Source organism: Eublepharis macularius, chromosome 17, assembly GCF_028583425.1.
Source record: "Eublepharis macularius isolate TG4126 chromosome 17, MPM_Emac_v1.0, whole genome shotgun sequence".
Taxonomy (NCBI): Eukaryota; Metazoa; Chordata; class Lepidosauria; order Squamata; family Eublepharidae; genus Eublepharis; species Eublepharis macularius.
The window spans coordinates 10746797-10773830 of NC_072806.1; the positions used below are offsets into that span (position 1 = coordinate 10746797).

At 47.0% G+C, this 27034-nt stretch overlaps 1 protein-coding gene across 1 annotated transcript in view; it reads left to right on the forward strand.

Annotated features, from left to right (window-relative positions):
* ARHGEF16 (Rho guanine nucleotide exchange factor 16) overlaps positions 1-27034 on the forward strand; it is a 53280-nt gene that overhangs the window by 19181 nt on the left and 7065 nt on the right. The window contains exons 4-13 of the mRNA XM_055001697.1: positions 1327-1499; positions 7832-7888; positions 8890-9050; positions 10447-10599; positions 12123-12252; positions 12904-12978; positions 19084-19176; positions 20047-20204; positions 22936-23136; positions 23878-23951. Of these exons, the coding sequence (XP_054857672.1) occupies positions 1327-1499; positions 7832-7888; positions 8890-9050; positions 10447-10599; positions 12123-12252; positions 12904-12978; positions 19084-19176; positions 20047-20204; positions 22936-23136; positions 23878-23951 (1275 nt within the window). The remainder of the gene's footprint in view (positions 1-1326; positions 1500-7831; positions 7889-8889; positions 9051-10446; positions 10600-12122; positions 12253-12903; positions 12979-19083; positions 19177-20046; positions 20205-22935; positions 23137-23877; positions 23952-27034) is intronic.

Genomic DNA, 27034 nt, shown 5'->3' on the forward strand with positions numbered 1-27034 from the left:
TATAAATCGAAAGTTGTTGATATAGGCAAGTTTCACATGAGTAGGTGTGTGGGTCTGTACTAGGAGAGCAAGATTCAGATCTAGTAGCACCTTAAAGACCAACTAGCTTTCCAGGAGATGAGCTTTCGAGAGCCAGAGCTCTCTTTGTCTCTCTCTAGGATATATCAGAAGGGCTTTCTGTGCTGATCTGGCATTTCTGATGTCAGGGTTGCACATAGAAACAGGGAGCATGATGGAACTGCAGTCCAAGAAGAGAGACCACCATCCGGCATTCAACTTGCTCTGGGTCACCCAAAACCTGTAGCCAGCCCTGCCTGAGCCCGCTTAAGTTATCGGCTGCTGCTAATAATGTTTGTTGTGTTTGGTCAAAGATGAATTCCCAGCAAGGAATTACTAATAACTAAATATACCTCTTGGCTGGGCATACTGACAGCCTATAAATACTGCTTTTCAGCAATACAACCAGCTAAAATCTCAGTGTTTAAAACGTTATGTGTATCAGCAAAAGAGCTGTTAAGAGCTTGAAGGATTTATAAAGGCAAAAGAGAGTGAAACGCAATTATCTTCAGTTGTTCATAATGGGGTTCTCCCACCAGCACCGGTCAATGTTGAAATAAAAACTTTCTTGGGAAGATTCCTTTGGAAATGGGGGGAATTTATAGATAGATGAACACATGTTTTTTAGAACATTTTGGAGAACTTTCTGACCTCCATGGATTTAGAGTACGATCGGAGTTAGCCTGTTTTGCTTATATTTAGTAAATAAAAAGTAAACATACTGGGTGTGTGAGAAAGTCGGGGATTTTTCTCATATCTTCTGCCTAGCAATAGGCTTTTGGCAAAAGCGAACTTCGAAACGACCCAGTTTAACTGCTGTTATGTTGACGAAGCTGCTAATTAATTTGATGAGCCAATATAAATTTTTGGCACACACATAAAAAGTAGCAGAAAAAATTCCACCCCTTATGGCTGCTGCTGGGTGGAATGGCATTTAAACAGCGATAAATGAACTGCCTGCAGAAGGGCATTTCCGAGCGGTGAGGCTACAGTTTTAAAAGGCTGTTCTTCTGGAGGATGCCGAATCTGGATTCCTGATAAGATGGACTCATTTTTGTTTGTTTTGTGCGTATCTGACCTTTCTTTCCTCAACCATGGAATTCAAGAGTTCTCAGGAATTCTCCCACTCAATAATTGCTTCGGCAAGGTGGTTGGCATTGTGTATTGTAGGGTGGTCCTGGCTGGTCTCAGACTTTGGGGAAGGAAGGCCGTAGGGAGAGCATAGAGGATTCTCAACGTCTACTTTATCTGTTCTGGTTTCTCTTCCAGATCCCCGCCTGTATCAAGAGATCCGAGAGAGAGGCTTGAACACGATCAGCCACGAGTCGGATGATGACCTACTGGAGGTAGAAAGCATCCCTGAAGAGCCTCCTGCCACAGACTCCATCATCGTGGTGAAGAACTATCGGCCTGCCCATGTCACCTGGAGCCAGCTCCCCGAGGTAGGGAAGAGAGGTCTCCAGGCACAAGGAAAGGAATCTTCCATTCATTTTCTTTCTTGTGCCCCATCGTGTGTTGCTGGTGCGCATCTGAAGCTGCCCTATACTGAGTCAGTAGAATTTACTACAAATAGGAACACAGTCGAAAACCAAATAAGAAGACACTAAAGTGCCACTGTGTGCAAATTCAATAAAAGTTCAATGTCCGTGTGCGTATCAGTTAAGTCTTATAGCAATTGTTTTACCAGATAGTCACAGCACAAATGGTGTTACAACAACAATAATGTTGTAATCTATTTACAGTCAAAGTCAGTAAAACAACAGTGCATTTAATTAATGAGAACCGTTCATATAAGCTACATTCTTCCAAGAGTAACGTATCGAGTCCCAAAGCATAAACATATGATGCACATATGAAACTGCCCTATGTTGAGTCAGGCCCCTGTTCTTTCTAACTATGAACACATGATGCTCCCTTATTCTGAACCAGACTCTTGGTCCACCAAGGATTTGTCCAACAGCACCATAGAGACCCACAAGATTTCCAGGGTATGAGCTTTTGAGAGTCAGAGGTCCCTCCTCCTTGGTCCACCAAGATCAGTATTGTGTATTCAGATTGGCAGCAGGCTGCCAGTTCGAGGCCTTTCACATCACCTACTGCCTGGTCCTTTTAACTAGGGATGCTAAGAATTGAACCTGGGACCTTCTGCACACCGGTTGGGTTCCCTACCATTGCACCATGCTCTCTTTCCCTTGTCTGTTCTGGCTGGCAGCAACTCTCTAGGGTCCTGTGCAGAGAAAAGTTTCTTCCAAACACTGCTCCCCAAATTTCCTTTACTTGAAGATCCCAGGGATTAAACCTGGGACTTTCTGTATTCGAAGTGTATATCCGACCACAAAGTGTTGGTCCTCTCAGGCATATTGGTTGGTCATTCACTAGGTGCCAGGCTGAACAGAGCTTTAATCTGATACAGAGTGGCTATTCATATGAACCATGGGAGGTACAACACTGATATCTGAGTGAGACCCCTGTGTCTGTTGTAAAATAATCCTGTCTGGTGCTGCTGTGGGGGTTTAGGAAATACTTGCTCACTTCTCTTTGGAATAGAAAGTCCTGTCAATACTGTTCCATACTCATTGGCAACAGCCTTGGTTTTGCTTGGGGGGGATTTGATTGGGGTTTTTAACCCTACTCAAGTTAAAAACACAACTAACTACTTTGGAATTGGGGGTATTGATTGGGGGTTTTGACTGTACTCAAGGAAAAACATGGATAACTACTTTGGAATTGGGGGTCAAAATGACCCCCAAATTACAGCAAAAATTGGAAACCTGATAGCTCTCTCAATCATGGCATTAGCTAATAAGAAAAAAATCAGGCCTCAAGAATAACTTTCTTCAGCAGTGCAGGACAAAGAAGAGTAAAATTTGGAATCAGGGTAAAAAATACCCTTCATTGAAAACAACAAAACCCCAACAGGAACGCAAATGGGGGTCAAACTGACCCCACTATTGTTTAGTCCTTCAGCCTCCACTCCTCCTCCTTCTCCCTCGCTGTTAGCATTTTAAAGGAGGGGGAAAGCAAGTCCTTAAAAACATTCATTTTTTTCCTTTAAAAAACCTGATAACCACTAGTGGAAACCCAGTGGAAGTTGAAGGGTTAAAGTTGCTCCCACTTCCTACATTTGCCTCAGGGCCCTGCAGGTTGCACTTTGAAGCCTGTAGCAACTTAGAGGAGGAATAATTTATTGCATCCAAACCTTTGGCGAATTAGTTCTCACACCTTGTTGACCCGCCTGTATTGGTTACTTTGGGGGAAATTTGATTTGTCACTGTTTGAGTCAATATTTACATCAGTCTCCCTCCACACCCTTCCTGGCCCGTGAGGTTTGACAGCTCAGGCAGTCTCTGGCCAACCCCCTGCAGCGGCCACATCTTAGAGAAAATCATTTGGAAGTTTAGGTTGGTGGGCTAGACTGAAAGAGCGAGTTCCCCTGTGGCTTCCTTGCTGTCCTTTGGTTCCCCTCCCCTCCCTCCCTCTTTCTTCATAAGAACAGTCTTCAAAATTTCCTTCTTGGCATTCATCTTGCAGTAAGAGTGCCTGAACAGGTGTGGTTGAAATGTTTGGTGAACCCCACCTTGGCGTCTGTGTTTGCTCTGGCTACGGTGTTCTGGTGAGGCAATGCGTGAGGTGGAAACTCCCTAGCAAGAAGTTTTGTGCCTGCCAGGGTTCATAAGAGTAGCCCTGTTAGGTTAAGATTAGGGGTGTGCAAGCCAAAAATTTTCGGCTATAGCCGAAAGTAGAAAGCCGAAAGAAAATTCTCTATCGTTAAAGCTGAAAGCCGAAACAAGAATCTCTTTCGGGATTCGGGATTCGGGATTCTTTCGGCATTATTTCGGCATTCTTTCGGCTTTTTTCTATGGGAAAATGCCTCCGTCTTCCAGGACGCCTGGAGGAGGCATTTTCCCACCGAATAAGCCCAAAATTGGTGGGGACCTTCCTCTAACCCTTCTCTAACAACCACCCAAGTTTCAGACAGATTGGACTTTGGGGGGCCATGTTATGGCCCCCCAAAGCAGGTCCCCCCATCCTCCCATAAAGGAGCATCTTCTTCATTATTTCCTATGGGGAAAAAATGAAGAAGCAGGCTTCCTTTGCCAGGGGTGGCATTTTGCATGCAAAATGCCCCCTTACCCTCAGGGGCCCTTCTCCCACCCCTCCTCCCACCCCCCACCAAGGCTCAGCCTGCTCCCACTTGGGGGGGCCATTTCATGGCCTCCCCAAGTAGGTGCTCTAATCTCTACCACTGACAGCTGGGGGAGGCTTGTGTTGCCAGGGGTGGCATTTTGCATGCAAAATGCCCCCCAACCCTCTGGGGCCCTTCTCCCACCCCTCCTCCCACCCCCCACCAAGGCTCAGCCTGCTCCCACTTGGGGGGGCCATTTCATGGCCTCCCCAAGTAGGTGCTCTAATCTCTACCACTGACAGCTGGGGGAGGCTTGTGTTGCCAGGGGTGGCATTTTGCATGCAAAATGCCCCCCAGCCCTCTGGGGCCCTTCTCCCACCCTTCCTCCCACCCCACACCAAGGCTCAGACTGCTCCCACTTGGGGGGGCCATTTCATGGCCTCCCCAAGTAGGTCCTCTCAGCCCCTAAAGTCCACCCCTTACAGCCCCACACAAACCCAATTCCCCCCCAGCTGCCGCACACAGACCCAAATCCCCACATTAGCCCCTCACAGACCCAAATCCACCCCCACCTGCCCCACACCCATAACCCCAGGAACAGGCTGGCAAAGGCCAGCCCTCTCCCTTTGTTCCCTATGCTGGGAACTTCTAAACTCTCTTTCCCTGGGCAATTCTGCACAGCCCAGGGGTGCCACAATGGTGGGCACACTTCTGAGTGCCAGCTGGTCCCTGTGAAAGAACACCTGAACCACAGACACCCTCCCTCAAATTCCCCCACCACCTACAGAGATAGCTGGCCAGCCAGCCCCATTGTTCCCTATGATGGGAACCAACTGCACAACAAAGAATAAAACAAGAACAACACAAAATAAAGTTTTTAAAAAATTATTTTCTCCCTTCCAAAGTACAAGTAGGCAAAGCATTATGACACATTACACCAGCAGTCCCCCACACAGAAAAATAACACAACTCACTTAACATCAGAGAATCACAAAGCACGATTCCTGTCAAAAACACTTTATTTCTTGAACAGCTTTAGGTTACACAGCAGGGGGGAACACCAAAGGGCTTGGCAGCAGTATCTTACACAAAAATAACACAACTCACTTAACATCAGAGAATCACAAAAGCACAATTCCTGTCAAAAACACTTTATTTCTTGAACAGCTTTAGGCTACACAGCAGGGGGGGGACACCAAAGGGCATGGAAGCAGTATCTTACACAAAAATAACACAACTCACTTCACATTAAAGAATCACCCCAAAAAATTGCTGTCAAAAGCACTTTATTTCTGTAACTGCTTTAGGTTACACAGTAGGAAGGCACCACAGAGCAGGAAAGCAGTGTACTACACAAAAATAACACAACTCACTTCACATCAGAGAATCACACAAACACAATTGCTGTCAAAAACGGTGAAGTGGGTTGTATTATTTTTTGTAGTACATTGCTATCATGCCCTTTTGTGCCCTCCTACTGTGTAACCTAAAGCTGTTCAAGAAATAAAGTGTTTTTGCCAGGAATTGTGTTTTTGTGATTCTCTGATGTTAAGTGAGTTGTGTTATTTTTGTGTAAGATACTGCTTCCATGCCCTTTGGTGTTCCCCCCCTGCTGTGTAGCCTAAAGCTGTTCAAGAAATAAAGTGTTTTTGACAGGAATTGTGCTTTTGTGATTCTCTGATGTTAAGTGAGTTGTGTTATTTTTGTGTAAGATACTGCTGCCATGCCCTTTGGTGTTCCCCCCCTGCTGTGTAGCCTAAAGCTGTTCAAGAAATAAAGTGTTTTTGACAGGAATCGTGCTTTGTGATTCTCTGATGTTAAGTGAGTTGTGTTATTTTTCTGTGTGGGGGACTGCTGGTGTTATGTGTCATAATGCTTTGCCTACTTGTACTTTGGAAGGGAGAAAATAATTTTTAAAAAACTTTATTTTGTGTTGTTCTTGTTTTATTCTTTGTTGTGCAGTTGGTTCCCATCATAGGGAACAATGGGGCTGGCTGGCCAGCCATCTCTGTAGGTGGTGGGGGAATTTGAGGGAGGGTGTCTGTGGTTCAGGTGCTCTTTCACAGGGACCAGCTGGCACTCAGAAGTGTGCCCACCATTGTGGCACCCCTGGGCTGTGCAGAATTGCCCAGGGAAAGAGAGTTTAGAAGTTCCCAGCATAGGGAACAAAGGGAGAGGGCTGGCCTTTGCCAGCCTGTTCCTGGGGTTATGGGTGTGGGGCAGGTGGGGGTGGATTTGGGTCTGTGAGGGGCTAATGTGGGGATTTGGGTCTGTGTGTGGCAGCTGGGGGGAATTGGGTTTGTGTGGAGCTGTAAGGGGTGGAATTTAGGGGCTGAGAGGACCTACTTGGGGAGGCCATGAAATGGCCCCCCCAAGTGGGAGCAGGCTGAGCCTTGGTGTGGGGTGGGAGGAAGGGTGGGAGAAGGGCCCCAGAGGGCTGGGGGGCATTTTGCATGCAAAATGCCACCCCTGGCAACACAAGCCTCCCCCAGCTGTCAGTGGTAGAGATTAGAGCACCTACTTGGGGAGGCCATGAAATGGCCCCCCCAAGTGGGAGCAGGCTGAGCCTTGGTGGGGGGTGGGAGGAGGGGTGGGAGAAGGGCCCCAGAGGGTTGGGGGGCATTTTGCATGCAAAATGCCACCCCTGGCAACACAAGCCTCCCCCAGCTGTCAGTGGTAGAGATTAGAGCACCTACTTGGGGAGGCCATGAAATGGCCCCCCCAAGTGGGAGCAGGCTGAGCCTTGGTGGGGGGTGGGAGGAGGGGTGGGAGAAGGGCCCCTGAGGGTAAGGGGGCATTTTGCATGCAAAATGCCACCCCTGGCAAAGGAAGCCTGCTTCTTCATTTTTTCCCCATAGGAAATAATGAAGAAGATGCTCCTTTATGGGAGGATGGGGGGACCTGCTTTGGGGGGCCATAACATGGCCCCCCAAAGTCCAATCTGTCTGAAACTTGGGTGGTTGTTAGAGAAGGGTTAGAGGAAGGTCCCCACCAATTTTGGGCTTATTCGGTGGGAAGATGCCTCCCCCAGACGTCCGGGAAGACGGAGGCATTTTCCCATTGAAAAGCCGAATGAAAGACGAAAGAATCCCGAAACGTTTCGGCTTTTTTCTTTCGGCTACCCGAAACGTTTCGGGATTCCCCGAAACGTTTCGGCATTCCCTGAAAGAAGCCGAAACACTTTTGTTTCGGCATTCTTTCGGCATTCTGAATGCCGAAACGCACATCCCTAGTTAAGATCAGAAGCCCAGCATCTGATCTCTGAGTGACCAACCAAATATCACTAGAAGCAGGGCAAAGAGGCCAATTACTTCTACCCAGCAAATGGTGGTTAGAGGTACTCTGCTTTTGAAGATCTGGTGGCGGTGAGTTCCACAAGCTAACGGCACTTTGTCTGTCCTGAATCTACTGTCTGTTGATTTCAGAGAGAGCCCCTGAGTTCTAGTATTCCAAGAGAGGGAGAGATTTGAAAAATCTTTCTCCTTGCCATGCATAATTGTATAAACGTGTCTCATGCGTCGTCCCTCTCTGGTCATCTGTTTTTCTTAAGTTGCAGCCCCCCCACCGCCATGAAGTAGCTCAGAGCAAGGTGGTGTTTAAAACCGGAGGTGTGTGCATTTTTTACCAGCCCGAGGTTGCTTTTTACAGGTGCAGGAAGCAGGAATCCTGGAGCTGATCTCTCCTGAAGAACGCAAGAGGCAGGAGGTAAGTGAAGGCCAGGGGAGGAACAGCGCTAGAAAGAATTGGTGCCTGCAGTTGCTGAGCACCTGAGAAGAGGCACATTAAACATGCCTTTCTCTGGCTTGGCAACTTTCCTAGTGAAGCAATTGAGCATGTCAAGAGTGCTTTTCCCCTCTCCGCTGAGAAACTGCCACAAGTCTCTCCTACTTAGAACGTCTTCTAGGCATGACCTCTGCTCTGGAACCTTTTTTCTTTAGAATGAAGCACTGCCCTTCTTATGAAGCTTGTGGCTTTCTGAGATCTGGGCCCAGGAAGGATCTTTCCCATCTCCTGAGACCCTTTAACCTGCCGTGGCAGGATCTGGCCCTGGGGCTTTGTGTGCAAATTGTGCGCTCTAAAATTGAGCCATTTCCCTTTCAATCACCACTGAGTGACATAGTATATAATAAAGATCGCTCTTCTAAACTAATTGGCATCCCTTAATGAACCCCATCCTAGCCTGCTTCGGAAATTCATTGAACAAGTGAGATGGGATCCACCCGCTCTCCGTGCCCCCAGTCTGCACGTTCAGCTGAATGAGTGCGTGCAAATGTGGACCCCCAACATGCCCGACGTCACCAGCCAAGCCTTTGTGGCCGCTGCACTCTGCAAACATGCAGCTGAGAGCCAGGCTACAAGTGACGCCTGACACAGGTTGGACCCTTGTCTGCTTCCCTCAAGTTTTGATGGGAAATGTAGGTGTCCTGGTTTTACAGCTAGGCTCTCCATTACAGCTGCAAGACCAGGATGCCTACTTTTCCCATCAAAACTTGAGGGAAGCTGACAAGGGTCCAACCTGTGTCAGACGTCACTTGTAGCCTGGCTCTCAATGTGTGACAGTCCAGAGCAGAGCCTGCCTCTGTGACCTTGCCTTGCCTCCGTTTCCTCTCTTCCTCTGTCACATTTATTGTAGGTGTCCCCTCTTTTTTTTCTTCTTTCCATTAACAAGAAATATGTCTCCATCCTTTTTTTTTTTTTAAATGCAGGCCATTTTTGAGATCATTACTTCTGAATATTCCTATATGCGCAGCCTGAACATTCTGGTGACCCACTTCCTGAAGTCCGAGGAGCTCAAGGAGACGATGACGCAGACGGAGCACCACCACCTCTTCTCCAACATTGGGGATATCCTGGCGGTTAGCAAGCGGTGAGCAACAAAGGGTGTTAGGAGGCAGCGTGTGGGGCATTCTTGGATGTCAGTGCGCAGGTCTAGGAAACGTATTTGATTAATAGGAAAGAGTCCAGTAGCACCTTTAAGACTAAGCAACTTTATTGTAACATAAGCTTTTGAAAACCACAGCTCTCTTCGTCAAATGCATGCATCTGACAAAAAGAGATGTGGTTCTTGAAAGCTTATGCCACAATAAAGTTGCTTAGTCTTAAAGGTGCTACAGGACTCTTTGCTGTTTTGTAACGACAGGCTAACATGGCTAACTCCTCTGGTTAAGTGGTTGTGGCGGTCAGAACAGTGCTCGCTCAACAGGCCGTGTGTCTTCAGCATTAAAATCTTCCTTGCTGAACTTGCACAATGCTGGAGTTCCATGCTTTGAAATCAAGGTGTGTGGTTTGTCCTTAGGAGTGATGTGTGTGAGATTTGGATGGAAGCGGTGGTCCGGCAGAAGGGGCTTTAAACTCCAGTTGTGGAGGGAAGAGACCGGTTCCTATATTGTGCCTGTCTTTTTTTCTCCACTGAGGCTTAAAGCAATGGGGAGAGGGGTTTTTTGATCATAGAAATGTCACTTAGAGAGGGGTTAACCAACATTCCCAGATGTCATCACCCAGCGCTGTCTCCACCCTACCTACGAGAGCTTTTTAAGACCAGATAATATATCTGGAGGGCTAATCGCAGGACTCCGGCAAGGTGTGTAGTTTTGTTCCTATGATCTGTTCCAGTTTTACTGCTTGGAAGCTGAACTCTGTATTAATTACACCCCCCAAAATAGTTTGCACATTTCTCCTTTTTTTTTCCTTCCACGATAATATTACTTGACTGACATTTTTCATATATTCAAAGTATTGTGCATACATTATTTTGTTAATTTTATACCAGCTCGATAAGGTAGGCAGAGATGTTTTCCACATATCTAATTTACATGGCAAGTTTAGCAACGTGAAAACTCCCAAGTAGGTGCGTGTCTGCCTAAATTAGCAGTACCCAACAGAGTAGCGTATAGTCCCTGTCCTTACTAGTGCATCTCTCTGCACTACTTCTTATGACGCAAAAGGGGAGCCTATTAGAGTTGTACCCACAGATCTTCCCCGCTATGTGTACTCATCCCAGAGTCCTGTTTGCATGATGCCTGCATATCTAGGCCTCTTAAGTAAACGTGGACCTTCCGTTTTCCAGTCTTATACCCGCTGTTGCATGCAAGAGCCAGGTATGAGAGCCTAGGACCTGAGCAAACAGGGTCTTTGCACACCTGCAAGTTGGGCATGAAGCATGACCCCCTCCATGCGTTCCTTTGTTATCAAAGCAGTCCTTGAAAGGAACTCCTCTTGACTGTGTAAGTGGTAGTAAGGGCAAAACTGGTTTATGCCTTTAGGTTCTTTGAGGACTTGGAAAAGAGGCACCAGGAGCATCTCCTAATCTCTGACATCAGCGACATCCTGGAAGATCAGGCAACCAATCATTTTAACCCCTACGTCATCTACTGTTCCAATGAGGTCTACCAGCAAAGGACGCTACAGAAGCTCTTGTGAGTACCTTCTGCCAGTCCTCCCCTTAAAGACTCTTAATATTTAATTCTTACAGGGATAGGGGGGAAAGCGAAGAGCGTCTGGATACAGGCAAAGTGCTCGTCCTCCATCACACCCCTTCCTCATAGTGGCAAGTAGGAGGGGCTGGTTTTGTTTCAGTTTGGCTAATGAAATGAGTCTTTTGAAAGAGCTTGGGCGTGGGGGGTGAAGAACTGTTGAGAATTGTAGCCAATGCACTGAAGATGGGCAGGGAGCCTAATCATACATTGCATCAAAGATGCCGTGGTTTGTTTTTTCAGCAAAACTATGCTGGTAAAAGCACAACGTCATTTTGCAAATTAATAATAATAACAGTGTTCATATAACCCAGGCTTTTTTTCAGTGGGAACGCGGTGGAACGGAGTTCTGGCACCTCTTAAAAATGGTCACATGGCTGGTGGCCCCGCCCCCTGATCTCCAGACAGAGGGGAGTTTAGATTGCCCAGCGGCACGGAGGACAATCTAAACTCCCCTCTGTCTGGAGATCAGGGGGCGGAGACACCGGCCATGTGACCATTTTCACCAAGGGCAATTTTAACTTTAAAAAACTCCCCCCTTGTTCCAGCTGACCCAAAGTGACATCATTGTGTGGCCTTGAGTTCCACCACCTCTTTTCCCAGAAAAAAAGCCCTGCATATAACACCCTTTTGGTCAGATTAGCGCCTCACTCAGAGCAGTGAACAAAGTCAGTGCTGTTATTATCCCCACAATACAGCTGGAGGACTGAGGCTGAGAGGAATGGCTTCCCCAAGGCCACCTGCTGAGCTCATGGCAGTAGTAGGATTCGAACCAGCAGAGTGCTGATTTGCAACCCAACCACTCTCTATGCTATAACAGTGTCTATATACCGCTTTTCTAGACAGTGAGTGCCCACTCAGAGTGGTGAACAAAGTCAATGTTATTATTAAACCTACAATACAGCCTGGGAGCTGGGCTGAGAGGAGTGGCTTACCCAAGGCCATCTGCTGAGCTCATGGCAGTAGCGGCAGTCAGACCAGCAGAGTGTTTATTCACAACCCAACCACTTAATCACTATGCTACAGCAGCTCTCGACTAAAGTGTGTGTTTCAACTAACAGGGCAGGCTGCCTACATTGCTGAGTCTTGCCAAGGTTCTGTTAAATCTAAAATCCTTGTTTCCCTCCATGGCCATCCAGATGTTGCCAGAACCAGCTCATCCCAATACACTGCCTCTGATCACAAAGATTTCATTTAGGAATCATGGCTAATAGTCATTGATGGGCCTCTTCTCTATGAATGCTTCTGAATCTGGAATCACTGTTTGGCTTTTATGGCCAACAATAGACCTATCCTCTGCAAATCTGCTCTTTGAAATCCCTTCAGGCCAGTGGCCGTCACTTCATCTTGTAGCAGTGAGTTCCACAAGTCATTTCTCCATTGTATCACAGCCAAGCCTAAATATGAACTACTGCAAAGAGGACCGAATCAAGAACTTAACACAATGTTCCCTTGACCTATTATAGAGCCACAAACCCTGCCTTTAAAGACATCTTGAAACAAATTGAGCAGAAGCCGGAGTGCGGCAGCTTGCCTTTGATCTCCTTCCTCATCCTACCCATGCAGAGGGTGACCCGTTTGCCTCTCCTGATGGATGTAAGTAAGAGTCGGGGGTGAAAGAGAGCTTGAGAGGAGCCTTTCCTGCATAATGGCCAGCTAGGATCTCTCTTTGATCGTCTTGCCCTTCAAAGCACATTAGCAAGCCATGGCGCTAGACCCTGGTGAGAACTTGCTGCTCACGCGCCCATCTTTGCATCATCCTAATGTTTTCCAGACCCCTGGCTGCATACATGGGATAAAACAAAAGCATTTTCTGCCTTCAAGGCTGCTTAAGCAGTGTGGATGATCTAGTTCATAAAATCTAATGTTATGCTGGTCTTTCTTCGATTCATAGGCATGTTGTCAGTAGACCATAGCTGTGCCCTTGCATGAATTAATTAATTTGCATGCTCTGTTTAGCTGGGACAGGTTTCTGTATGGGCACTGAAGCTCCTCCCTGCCAAATCCTTGGAAAACATATTCCCCGCTCTGGCCTCTTTGGAGGTATCCTCATGGCCATTAGAGCTTGGTTTAATTTTTTTAAAGAGCGCTCAGTTTCCATGGTAGCTGAAGTTTGCTGAATTCTGTTTGCACATTCCGTGTTGTAACTATGATCTCCTGTAGAACTGCAGTGAACACCCTTTAACCAGAGTGACCTCTGATTTAGTGAGATGTGTTGAATGTTGGGGTGCCCTTTTTCAATTGCAGACAGTTTGCCAGAAAACCCGGATGAACAGCCCAGTGTACAAAGCTGCCACGCAAGCGCTAAAAGCCATAAGCAAGGTGAGTGGGCTTACTCATGTGCAGGACTGTAGCAGTGGTGGTTTTTTGGATCGTGTTGTTTGAGGTGGCCAAAAGTTGATCTAAAAGCATGAATCAGGGTATGGATTTAATATCTAGATATACCGTCATATCAGCAGTGTCTATTATTTTAAGGAAGGAATGAAACACATGTGTTAACAGGTCAATTTTTTTAATGAGGGAGGGAGAAGGAAGTTTGACTTGCTGTACATGTAGTGCCTTCCATGATAATTTTTAATGGCGGCTGTGTTGGTTTAGAAAAGAGCAAGAGTCCAGTAGCACCTATAAGATTAACAAAATTAGTGGTAGGGTATGAGCTTTCGTGAGTCACAGCTCACTTCTTCTGATACCAGCTCACTGAACCAGAGGAGTTAGCCATGTTAGCCTGTAGTTGCAAAATAGTAAAGCATCCAGTAGAACCTTTAAGACTAACCAATTTTATTGTAGCATAAGCTTTCGAGAACCACAGCTCTCTCGGTCAGATGCTACTGGACTCTTGCTCTTTTTTACTGCTACAGACAGACTAACGCGGCTACCCATCTTGATCTATCTTCGTGTTGGTTTTGTAAGCAGCACAATAAAGCAGGAGTCCAGTGGCATCTGAAAGACTCAAAATTTATTCCACCCTAAGCGCTTTGGAATCAGAGTTGCTCCATCGAATGCATGAAGTGTACTTCGGTGAGGTCAGCGGTTCTCTGTTCATTTCAGAGAGGATTCCTCCATCACTGCACATGCTAATATCATGTTTGTAGATGTTAATTAATTCGGCTGTATATCTGTAACTTCCCACTGTATCTGCTTATCTTCTTCCGTCCTGCACAAGATTTTTATGTTAATCCTACTTTGCCTATCTTTGGGAGTGGCGCACACACCCTGTGCTGAGTAAAGGGATTGTCCTTTCAACTGAATCTTGTTTTAAACTGTCCTCTCTTTGTAATTCCCCCACCCACAGCTGCCGCCACTTTTCTGTTGGGGATAATAAATTTACATTCCCTTGCCTTTGATGCGGTGAGCTCTGACTCATGAAATCTTACGCTGGAATAAATTCTGTTCATCTCTAAGATGCTGCTGGACTCCTGTTTTATTTGATCAGCATTGCAGATTACATTTGAATTGTCTGAACAGACTGGTTAAACCCTCTTTTATTAAGTCCTAAGTATTGCAAGTTGAAAACCTTCTGGACAGAGATTCCATGTAGCGCCACCATGATCCAAGCTGTTCCTCTGTGTATGTCATTTGCCTTATGGAGGCTACACCTAGAAGACCCATAGACCAGCCGTACATATTGGGAGGCTTGCAAACTCTTCCTACAAACTTTTCCAAATCATCTTTTTAAACTGCTTGTTTGTAACCTGGATGATGGACATGATTAAATCAATAGTTCTTAATAGGGATGTGCGTTTCGGCATTCAGAATGCCAAAAGAATGCCGAAACAAAAGTGTTTCGGCTTCTTTCGGGGAATGCCGAAACGTTTCGGGGAATGCCGAAACGTTTCAGGTAGCCGAAAGAAAAAAGCCGAAACGTTTCGGGATTCTTTCGGCTTTCTTTCGGCTTTTCTATGGGAAAATGCCTCCGTCTTCCAGGACGTCTGGAGGAGGCATTTTCCCACCGAATAAGCCCAAAATTGGTGGGGACCTTCCTCTAACCCTTCTCTAACAACCACCCAAGTTTCAGACAGATTGGACTTTGGGGGGCCATGTTATGGCCCCCCAAAGCAGGTCCCCCCATCCTCCCATAAGAAAGCGAAGGAGCAGCATATTGTTAGCCTGCTGCTGCTGATCTTTCTTCATTATTTCCTATGGGGAAAAAATGAAGAGGCAGGCTTCCTTTGCCAGGGGTGGCATTTTGCATGCAAAATGCCCCCCAGCCCTCAGGGGCCCTTCTCCCACCCCTCCTCCCACCCCCCACCAAGGCTCAGCCTGCTCCCACTTGGGGGGGGCATTTCATGGCCTCCCCAAGTAGGTGCTCTAATCTCTACCACTGACAGCTGGGGGAGGCTTGTGTTGCCAGGGGTGGCATTTTGCATGCAAAATGCCCCCCAACCCTCTGGGGCCCTTCTCCCACCCCTCCTCCCACCCCCCACCAAGGCTCAGCCTGCTCCCACTTGGGGGGGCATTTCATGGCCTCCCCAAGTAGGTCCTCTCAGCCCCTAAAGTCCACCCCTTACAGCCCCACACAAACCCAATTCCCCCCCAGCTGCCACACACAGACCCAAATCCCCACATTAGCCCCTCACAGACCCAAATCCACCCCCACCTGCCCCACACCCATAACCCCAGGAACAGGCTGGCAAAGGCCAGCCCTCTCCCTTTGTTCCCTATGCTGGGAACTTCTAAACTCTCTTTCCCTAGGCAATTCTGCACAGCCCAGGGGTGCCACAATGGTGGGCACACTTCTGAGTGCCAGCTGGTCCCTGTGAAAGAGAACCTGAACCACAGACACCCTCCCTCAAATTCCCCCACCACCTACAGAGATGGCTGGCCAGCCAGCCCCATTGTTCCCTATGATGGGAACCAACTGCACAACAAAGAATAAAACAAGAACAACACAAAATAAAGTTTTAAAAAAATTATATTCTCCCTTCCAAAGTACAAATAGGCAAAGCATTATGACACATTACACCAGCAGTCCCCCACACAGAAAAATTAAAACAAAACTCACTTAACGTCAGAGAATCACAAAGCATGATTCCTGTCAAAAACACTTTATTTCTTGAACAGCTTTAGGTTACACAGCAGGGGGGAACACCAAAGGGCATGGCAGCACTATCTTACACAAAAATAACACAACTCACTTCACATCAGAGAATCACAAAGCACAATTCCTGTTAAAAACACTTTATTTCTTGAACAGCTTTAGGTTACACAGCAGGGGGGAACACCAAAGGGCATGGAAGCAGTATCTTACACAAAAATAACACAACTCACTTAACATCAGAGAATCACAAAAACACAATTCCTGGCAAAAACACTTTATTTCTTGAACAGCTTTAGGTTACACAGTAGGAGGGCACAACAGGGCATGATAGCAATGTACTGCAAAAAATAAAACAACCCACTTCACCGTTTTTGACAGCAATTGTGTTTGTGTGATTCTCTGATGTGAAGTGAGTTGTGTTATTTTTGTGTAGTACACTGCTTTCCTGCTCTGTGGTGCCTTCCTAAAGCAGTTACAGAAATAAAGTGCTTTTGACAGCAATTTTTTGGGGTGATTCTTTAATGTGAAGCGAGTTGTGTTATTTTTGTGTAAGATAGTGCTGCCATGCCCTTTGGTGTTCCCCCCTGCTGTGTAACCTAAAGCTGTTCAAGAAATAAAGTGTTTTTGACAGGAATCATGCTTTGTGATTCTCTGATGTTAAGTAAGTTTTGTTTTAATTTTTCTGTGTGGGGGACTGCTGGTGTAATGTGTCATAATGCTTTGCCTACTTGTACTTTGGAAGGGAGAATATAATCTTTTTAAAACTTTATTTTGTGTTGTTCTTGTTTTATTCTTTGTTGTGCAGTTGGTTCCCATCATAGGGAACAATGGGGCTGGCTGGCCAGCCATCTCTGTAGGTGGTGGGGGAATTTGAGGGAGGGTGTCTGTGGTTCAGGTGCTCTTTCACAGGGACCAGCTGGCACTCAGAAGTGTGCCCACCATTGTGGCACCCCTGGGCTGTGCATAATTGCCCAGGGAAAGAGAGTTTAGAAGTTCCCAGCATAGGGAACAAAGGGAGAGGGCTGGCCTTTGCCAGCCTGTTCCTGGGGTTATGGGTGTAGGGCAGGTGGGGGTGGATTTGGGTCTGTGAGGGGCTAATGTGGGGATTTGGGTCTGTGTGTGGCAGCTGGGGGGGGGAATTGGGTTTGTGTGGGGCTGTAAGGGGTGGACTTTAGGGGCTGAGAGGACCTACTTGGGGAGGCCATGAAATGCCCCCCCCCAAGTGGGAGCAGTCTGAGCCTTGGTGGGGGGTGGGAGGAAGGGTGGGAGAAGGGCCCCAGAGGGCTGGGGGGCATTTTGCATGCAAAATGCCACCCCTGGCAACACAAGCCTCCCCCAGCAGTCAGTGGTAGAGATGAGAGCAGAGCACCGACTTGGGGAGGCCATGAAATGCCCCCCCCAAGTGGGAGCAGGCTGAGCCTTGGTGGGGGGTGGGAGGAGGGGTGGGAGAAGGGCCCCAGAGGGTTGGGGGGCATTTTGCATGCAAAATGCCACCCCTGGCAACACAAGCCTCCCCCAGCAGTCAGTGGTAGAGATGAGAGCAGAGCACCGACTTGGGGAGGCCATGAAATGCCCCCCCCCAAGTGGGAGCAGGCTGAGCCTTGGTGGGGGGTGGGAGGAGGGGTGGGAGAAGGGCCCCAGAGGGTTGGGGGGCATTTTGCATGCAAAATGCCACCCCTGGCAACACAAGCCTCCCCCAGCTGTCAGTGGTAGAGATTAGAGCACCTACTTGGGGAGGCCATGAAATGGCCCCCCCAAGTGGGAGCAGGCTGAGCCTTGGTGGGGGGTGGGAGGAGGGGTGGGAGAAGGGCCCCTGAGGGTAGGGGGGCATTTTGCATGCAAAATGCCACCCCTGGCAAAGGAAGCCTGTCTCTTCATTTTTTCCCCATAGGAAATAATGAAGAAAGATCAGCAGCAGCATGCTAACAATATGCTGCTCCTTCGCTTTCTTATGGGAGGATGGGGGACCTGCTTTGGGGGGCCATAACATGGCCCCCCAAAGTCCAATCTGTCTGAAACTTGGGTGGTTGTTAGAGAAGGGTTAGAGGAAGGTCCCCACCAATTTTGGGCTTATTAGGTGGGAAAATGCCTCCTCCAGGCGTCCTGAAAGACGGAGGCATTTTCCCAAAAAAAAACCCCGAAAGAATGCCGAAAGAATGCCGAAAGAATCCCGAATCCCGAATCCCGAAAGAGATTCTTGTTTCGGCTTTCGGCTTTAACGGTAGAGAATCTTGTTTCGGGTAATCCCGAAACAAGAAAGCTGAAAGTTTTTTCCTTGCACACCCCTAGTTCTTAAATAATTCTGCAGATTTAAATTGATTTTTATTTTATTTATTTTTTTATTCTATGACATTTATGGTCCGCCTTTCTCACTAAGACTCAAGGCGGTTTACACAGTGTGAGAGTAGTACGGTCAGTATCAAGGACAATTTCATAATGCCATAGGGTAAATAAACACACATTTACAAAGATAACATTAGCAAGAATCCAATACAGAGTTGAAGAAATGCTGAAACGGGACATAAGAAATTCTAGCAATACAAAGTTGAACAGCTGCCTTCTGAAGTGTATTATATACTGCCTATCTTGTGCAAGCCTTTAAGAAAATGTTTATACAATTTTTGTGAATCTCAATTGGTTATATTAATATTAGCGGCTTTTGAGTTCAGTATAATCGTGATGCAGAGTGGTAAGCTGCAGTACTGCAGTCCAAGCTCTGCTCAAAACCTGAGTTTAATCCTGGCGGAAGCTGGGTTCAGCTAGCCGGCTCAAGGTTGACTCAGCCTTCCATCCTTCCGAGGTCGGAAAAATGAATAACCAGGTACCTGGTAGTAAAGTGTAGATGACTGGGGAAGGCAATGGCAAACCACCCCGTAAAAAGTCTGCCAAGAAAACCTCGTGATGTGACATCCCCCCAAGGGTCAGTAATGACTTGGTGCTTGCACAGGGGACTACCTTTACCTTTACCTTTATATTATGAAAAGGCCATTCTTTATATTTACATAAAGAAGTCTATAGACATACAGTTGAATTTCACAAGAGAACTTTAATTAAATTGCAGCAGTGGTTAGATTACCATGGCGATTGTCCCTTATTCTTCTCATCTTTGTACCGCGATCTCTCTCTTTTCTTGCCTATTTTTAGGAGTCTGTCTCTTTCCAATGTTTACATAGTGTAGCCATGACACAGCCTCTAGTGCATGCTCACTCAAAAGAAACCTGCCCTAGGAAGTGGGGAAGGCATAGCAATGCTTCACTCATTGCTTGGAGCTTTTTTTCTCATAGATGTTGCCTTTGTAGCTGTGGAAATCCAGGTGTGTTCTGCTGCAGCCGAACAGCGCTGCTGTTTTATTCATCAAAAGTCTTTTAAAATCTTTTTCCTGCATCCAGCTTGTGAAGAAGTGCAATGAAGGCGCCCACACCATGGAGAGGACGGAGCAGATGTACACTTTGCAGAAGCAGCTGGAGTTTGGAAAAATCAAGGTAAGAATCTTCCTTTTCTTTCTCCCCTTGGATTGAAAGTTTCCGGGCTTGGTCCCCATTGCATTTGGTTCATCATGGGGGTTTCCTTCAATTTTTATTTATTTGTTGGGTTCGCCAAGAGTCTCTCTACACGAGACATCTTATGTGGGGATGATCAAGTGTAGGGAGACGCAGTGTTAGCCGGGAAGTGCAGTTTAAAAAGAAAGAGCCAAAGACTCTCCCCAGAAGGGAAGGTGAAATAGACAGAGCCTTCGGGGAGGAGATGAAATTGACAAACCCTTTGAGGAGCGATCTCCGCTGGCTCTGTCTTTTTAAACAACCCTAGTGTGGAGAGGTGAAATTGAATGTTTAAACTACACTTCCCGGCTAACATTGCGTCTCCCTACACTTGAGCATCCCTGTGTAAGATGTCTTGTGTAGAGAGACTCTAAGTCAGGAAGCTAGTGTGGTCTACGAAACCACTCTAAGGTCCAGGGGAACAAGGTTCGAATCCCCACTCTGCCACAGAAGCTTGCTGGGTGACCCTGAGCCAGTTGCGCACACTCAGCCTAACCTACCTCACAGGGTTGTTGTGAGCGGAAAGTAGAGGAGAAGAGAACTCTACAAGCTGTCTTGCCTTCCCGTTGGGGACAAAGGCAGTCTCTCAAGAGACCCATGTTTTATGTGCAGCAATCCAGCCCTAATCTTGTGGTAGTGAGTTCAGTGAAGAGCTAGCTTGTGGAATTCACTGCCACAAGATATAGAGAGGATCGCTAGTGGAAATGGCTTTTAGAAGTTATGAAGTGGCTGGCTGGGGGTGCGGATGTTTCCGAGGCATCATCATATCCCATTGGGCGTTTCTGATAGCGCAACCTGTCTTCTATCTTCTAGAACTTTCCCCTGATTTCTGCTTCCCGCTGGCTCCTTAAAAGGGGAGAGCTTGCCTTGCCCTTGGCAGAAGAAGGTGGAATTTTCCGGAAGGGTTCTGGGCGTGGAAACTGTTATCTCTTTGTCTTTAATGACGTCCTGATTATCACTAAGAAAAAGAGGTAAGCGGTGGGGATCAGGGCAGGGACAGCCTTTGGGGTCTTTTCTTTGTGTGGCCTGTGAAAAAATTTACCTCCTTGAAAACAGGACAGGGTGGAGTTGATGTGGCCATGCTGAGCACTGCATCCTGTTTTTCATGAGGATGTGGGAGGATGAAAGCCAGTGTGGTGCAGTGGTTAGAACACCAGGCTACGATCTGGGAGACCTGCATTCAAATTCCTGCTTTGCTATGTCACTTGCTGGGTGACCTGGGCTCAATTACACTCTGTCATCATTGCCTAACTTCCAGGGTGGTTGTGAGGATGAAATGGGAAAGAGGAATCATGTATGGCCCCCTCAACCCTGTAGAGTCAGGTATTGGTTAAGAGTTAATGACCCTTAGAGTTGAAAAATGTGCCAAGTGCTTCATGTACGTAATCTTGTTGAGTCCTCACAACAGGCCTGCAGGGTAGATCAGTGCAGAGGGGTGTATATGTGTAAGAGAGCATGTGTGCGCGCCGTGCAGTGTGGCCACGAAAGAGGGTAAGTGGTTATCTAAAGGCCACCTGGAATGTCCCAATTTGTGTGTCAGTTTTGTAGTCAATACGCTACAAGGGACTGTATCCTTAGCTGAAACTTGTATGAAATGTATGTCCGTTTTTTGCCTGTGGAAAGGCTTTTGGATGACTGGCTGGCAGCCGTGGCAGTGGAGAATCCTGAATGGAAAAAGGGGCCATGGGCAAATAAAAGAGGGATCAGCTCTGAGGTGCAAAGGGAAAACCTGTTTGTTACAGGCTTTGTGGAGCTGATAAACACAGAGGAAAAGAGATGAGAAGTTTTTTTAGGGGGGTGCGATTTGGTAAACGGGGGAAGTCTCCTGGGTCATTTTTCCCAAGCCTTTTCTTGCAAACTTCCAAGGAAAGGAGAATCACAGCTTTTCTTCCATTGTCATTCAAGGGCCTTTTCTTTGTTGAATTTCCTTGATTCAGGCCAAAGGTAGAAATGAGTGGCAGGGAGATCCATACCAAGCCAGCTGGATCAATGGCCCTGGATTTTGCATAAGGCAGCTTCACGCATCTGAAGTTGCAGGATGCTGTGCGCTAACAAAGAGCAATTTTGGCCATGCTCCGCCACATAAACACTTGAGAAAACGTGTTTGTTGATAAGCAGGAAGTTGTGGAATTCGTCATGGAATGTCAAGCGGCCGGATTCTTTGGGAACGGCTGATTGCCAGATTATGAGAACAAGTCCTGCTGTTGCAGACGTTTTTCTTGGAGACTCCCTGTCGCTTCCCCTCCCGATTTCTCTCCCCTTCTGCTTCTCCTGTCATCACTTTAGTGACATTTTTAGGGGAAACTCTTGTGCCTTCGTTTTGGAATGCCGGTTGCTCAGTCGCAAAGGAATGGTGAGGGATTGATTGATTGTGGGAATGGCTGGCTGCAGCAGATGCTGTCTTGTTCCCAGGCTATTACTTAATGTGAGTGTCGGGATGGAGAGGCTGGATCCAATCTCATCGAGGGGGACGTCATCCCTTTTTTTAGCATGCTATTACTTTCCAGGGGATTGCAACCACATTGTCGTGATAGAGGTCTCTTTGTTTTGATTAACCCTTTCGGTAGCAAGGAAAGGGGCTGGAAAACAGTTTCCTCAAAAAGATTCCAAATAAGAAACATTTCACCTGAGGATGGGCAAAACCAAATCTTGTTGATTCAGAATGGGCTTTGTCTCTCTGAGCCTCTTTGGAGAATTCTCAGAAAAACTTTGGACCTTCTTGAGGAGTTCTGCAATGCACAGACAGACCCAGGCCAAGGGAGCTCAGATCTTCCATTGTTCCAACCTCCCATCAACCAAATCTCTCTCTCTTTTCTCTGTCCTCCTCTCCTTTTTCTTATACTTGCCCAAATTTGCTATGTTATGAGTGAGTGGAGGAGCAAAATGATTAGAATCTTGGACAAGGGATCTGGGAGACCCAGGTTCGATTCCTCCCTCTGCTGTAGATGCTTACTGGGTGACTTTGGGGGCGAGTCACACACACTCAGCCTAACCTACCTCACAGGGTTGTTGTGAGGACAAAATGGAGGAGATGAGAGCAATGTAAGCTACAGAAAAGAGAGAGAGCAGAAGCCAGGTGTGATCTCTGAGCTGTTCCTCACTTTCTGAGCCTTCTGACTGATGAAATTATTCAGATATGGGGGGGGGACCCTACAATTCCCAGAATTCCATTGCCCCAGACATCTTCAGAAGCACTGGACTGAAACCCAGGTTCAGTTTCCCGCTCTGCCCTACAGTTTCCAGTGAACTAGGGTCAGGTTAGGCTGAGAATCTCCCAGGGAGGTTGGAAGGGTAAAATGGATGCGAGGAGAGCCACATAAACTGCTTGGAACTCCTTGGAGGAAGAGGTAGATAAAAATGTATTGAACAGAAGTCACCATTGGAGCAAAATGTTTGTAGGTAAATTGCGATTTAATTCTGTTATGGATGTTATGAGCCGGCGTGATGCAGCGGGTTAGAGTATCAGACTAGGGTCTAGGAGATCTGGGTTCGAATTCTGACACTGCCATGGAAGCTTGCTGGGCTGGCCAACCCCTCTTAGCCTAACCTACCTGACAGAGTTATTACGAGGATAAAATGGAGGAGAAGAGAACGATGTAAACCACTTTGGGTTCCTTCCTACTGGTGGGAAAGGCAGGTATAAATGAAGTCAATAAATAATGTGGTCACTCGATTTTGTGTCTGTCTATTGCTTTCTTGCAGCGAGGAGAGTTATGCAGTCCTTAACTATGCCATGCTGGATCAGATATCGGTGGAAAAGATCGAGAACCCCGACGCCCCCTCTTCTCCCCCTGGTAAGCCAGGAGCCAGTGGTATTCACCGCAGCGGCCACTTGTTCCGTGTGATCATGAGCAAGGACAGTGAAGGCAAACGGGGGGTGATTGTACTGGCCACAGAATCCCTGTGAGTATTACGCTGGAGCGCACACAGCTGGTTGTTTTTAATCTTTTGTGGTTCAAAATCAGTTGGTGCACATTTTACAGATGCACAATTTAATTTCAGGACTGTGTGCAAACATGTTGCATGCATGTAGCCACTCATTTGACTGCATCCTTTCCAGTTTTTATCATCTTCTGTGTATATCTGTTTCTTTAAATATGGACTCCTATTTCACGTTGTCTCAGGTCAGCCCTGGAATTGCTTATGTCCTGTTTCAGCATTTCTTCAACTCTGTATTGGATTCTTGTTAATGCTATGTCTTTGTAAACTTGTGTTTATTTACCCTTTGGCATTGTTTATGGAAATGTCCTTGAAATGGACTGTGCTAATTTCACACTGTGTAATTCGCCTGGAGTCTCAGTGAGAAAGTTGGCCTATAAATGACATTAAATAGATAAATAAATAAATCTGTCCCGTCATGAAATGGTCAGTCAGTCTCGCAGAGAACTTTCCAGACTGTAATGCTGGCAGTTCACCACATGGGGGCAGCAGCACACCAATCAGGAGCCTTTGATTCTAGCCTAGGCAGACGGTATCCACAGCCCTCCCTATGTATTCTTCCTACAAGAAGGTCTAGAAGGGTGAGGAAATTATTAGCTCAGCAGTTGAGCTGCAGTTCTGAAGAGAATGTATTTCTCTCGTGTGCTGACCATATCAACTTTGGGGAGCTGACTTTTTAAAACAGACGCTTTCTGCTTTTCGCAGGAGCGATCGTGCCCGATGGATCACCGCTTTGATGCACAGAGAAGAAAAAGAGAATGATACGGCACACAAAGGAGGTACAACTTCTGACCCGGAAGTCTTGCCTTTTCCGCTAATCCTGCTTGCAGGTCTCGTACTGTCTGAACTGAGTCTGGCATAGTGGGTCTGAAGGCTGGGTCGTAGTCATACATGCACGTAACGCGGACTGATGGCTTTGTGATCTGCATATGTGAAGGAGCCCACCCTCATATCTAAGTAGCTATGGGGTAGCTTCCTTCTGTTAATATTACGAGCTTCTGACATGGAAAAAGCCAGCATTCTTGCTGACAGCAATGCTGATTCTGTGAGCCTGGGCAGATCATGAGAGGGAGGGCAGGGAGGGATACATCAGGGCTTAGTTCTCGTGGCCCTTTCTTATATGCCCCGGGTAGGGGTGTGCAAGCCAAAAATTTTCGGCTATAGCCGAAAGTAGAAAGCCGAAAGAAGATTCTCTATCGTTAAAGCCGAAAGCCGAAACAAGAATCTCTTTCGGCTTTCGGCTTTCGGGATTCTTTCGGCATTATTTCGGCATTCTTTCAGCTTTTTTCTAAGGGAAAATGCCTCCGTCTTCCAGGACGCCTGGAGGAGGCATTTTCCCACCGAATAAGCCCAAAACTGGTGGAGACCTTCCTCTAACCCTTCTCTAACAACCACCCAAGTTTCAGACAGATTGGACTTTGGGGGGCCATGTTATGGCCCCCCAAAGCAGGTCCCCCCATCCTCCCATAAGAAAGCGAAGGAGCAACATATTATTAGCATGCTGCTGCTAGTCTTTCTTCATTATTTCCTATGGGGAAAAAATGAAGAAGCAGGCTTCCTTTGCCAGGGGTGGCATTTTGCATGCAAAATGCCCCCTCACCCTCAGGGGCCCTTCTCCCACCCCTCCTCCCACCCCCCACCAAGGCTCAGCCTGCTCCCACTTGGGGGGGCCATTTCATGGCCTCCCCAAGTAGGTGCTCTAATCTCTACCGCTGACAGCTGGGGGAGGCTTGTATTGCCAGGGGTGGCATTTTGCATGCAAAATGCCCCCCAACCCTCTGGGGCCCTTCTCCCACCCCTCCTCCCACCCCCCACCAAGGCTCAGCCTGCTCCCACTTGGGGGGGGGCATTTCATGGCCTCCCCAAGTAGGTGCTCTGCTCTCATCTCTACCACTGACAGCTGGGGAAGGCTTGTCTTGCCAGGGGTGGCATTTTGCATGCAAAATGCCCCCCAGCCCTCTGGGGCCCTTCTCCCACCCTTCCTCCCACCCCCCACCAAGGCTCAGACTGCTCCCACTTGGGGGGGCATTTCATGGCCTCCCCAAGTAGGTCCTCTCAGCCCCTAAAGTCCACCCCTTACAGCCCCACACAAACCCAATTCCCCCCCAGCTGCCACACACAGACCCAAATCCCCACATTAGCCCCTCACAGACCCAAATCCACCCCCACCTGCCCCACACCCATAACCACAGGAACAGGCTGGCAAAGGCCAGCCCTCTCCCTTTGTTCCCTATGCTGGGAACTTCTAAACTCTCTTTCCCTGGGCAATTCTGCACAGCCCAGGGGTGCCACAATGGTGGGCACACTTCTGAGTGCCAGCTGGTCCCTGTGAAAGAGCACCTGAACCACAGACACCCTCCCTCAAATTCCCCCACCACCTACAGAGATGGCTGGCCAGCCAGCCCCATTGTTCCCTATGATGGGAACCAACTGCACAACAAAGAATAAAACAAGAACAACACAAAATAAAGTTTTAAAAAAATTATTTTCTCCCTTCCAAAGTACAAGTAGGCAAAGCATTATGACACATTACACCAGCAGTCCCCCACACAGAAAAATTAAAACAAAACTCACTTAACATCAGAGAATCACAAAGCATGATTCCTGTCAAAAACACTTTATTTCTTGAACAGCTTTAGGTTACACAGCAGGGGGGAACACCAAAGGGCATGGCAGCACTATCTTACACAAAAATAACACAACTCACTTAACATCAGAGAATCACAAAACACGATTCCTGTCAAAAACACTTTATTTCTTGAACAGCTTTAGGTTACACAGCAGGGGGGAACACCAAAGGGCATGGCAGCACTATCTTACACAAAAATAACACAACTCACTTAACATCAGAGAATTACAAAAGCACAATTCCTGTCAAAAAAACTTTATTTCTTGAACAGCTTTAGGCTACACAGAAGGGGGGGAACACCAAAGGGCATGGAAGCAGTATCTTACACAAAAATAACACAACTCACTTCACATTAAAGAATCACCCCAAAAATTGCTGTCAAAAGCACTTTATTTCTGTAACTGCTTTAGGTTACACAGTAGGAAGGCACCACAGAGCAGGAAAGCAGTGTACTACACAAAAATAACACAACTCACTTCACATCAGAGAATCACACAAACACAATTGCTGTCAAAAACAGTGAAGTGGGTTGTATCATTTTTTATAGTACATTGCTATCATGCCCTGTTGTGCCCTCCTACTGTGTAACCTAAAGCTGTTCAAGAAATAAAGTGTTTTTGACAGGAATTGTGTTTTTGTGATTCTCTGATGTTAAGTGAGTTGTGTTATTTTTGTGTAAGATAGTGCTGCCATGCCCTTTGGTGTTCCCCCCTGCTGTGTAACCTAAAGCTGTTCAAGAAATAAAGTGTTTTTGCCAGGAATTGTGTTTTTGTGATTCTCTGATGTTAAGTGAGTTGTGTTATTTTTGTGTAAGATAGTGCTGCCATGCCCTTTGGTGTTCCCCCCTGCTGTGTAACCTAAAGCTGTTCAAGAAATAAAGTGTTTTTGACAGGAATCATGCTTTGTGATTCTCTGATGTTAAGTGAGTTGTGTTATTTTTCTGTGTGGGGGACTGTTGGTGTAATGTGTCATAATGCTTTGCCTACTTGTACTTTGGAAGGGAGAAAAAAAATTTAAAACTTTATTTTGTGTTGTTCTTGTTTTATTCTTTGTTGTGCAGTTGGTTCCCATCATAGGGAACAATGGGGCTGGCTGGCCAGCCATCTCTGTAGGTGGTGGGGGAATTTGAGGGAGGGTGTCTGTGGTTCAGGTTCTCTTTCACAGGGACCAGCTGGCACTCAGAAGTGTGCCCACCATTGTGGCACCCCTGGGCTGTGCAGAATTGCCCAGGGA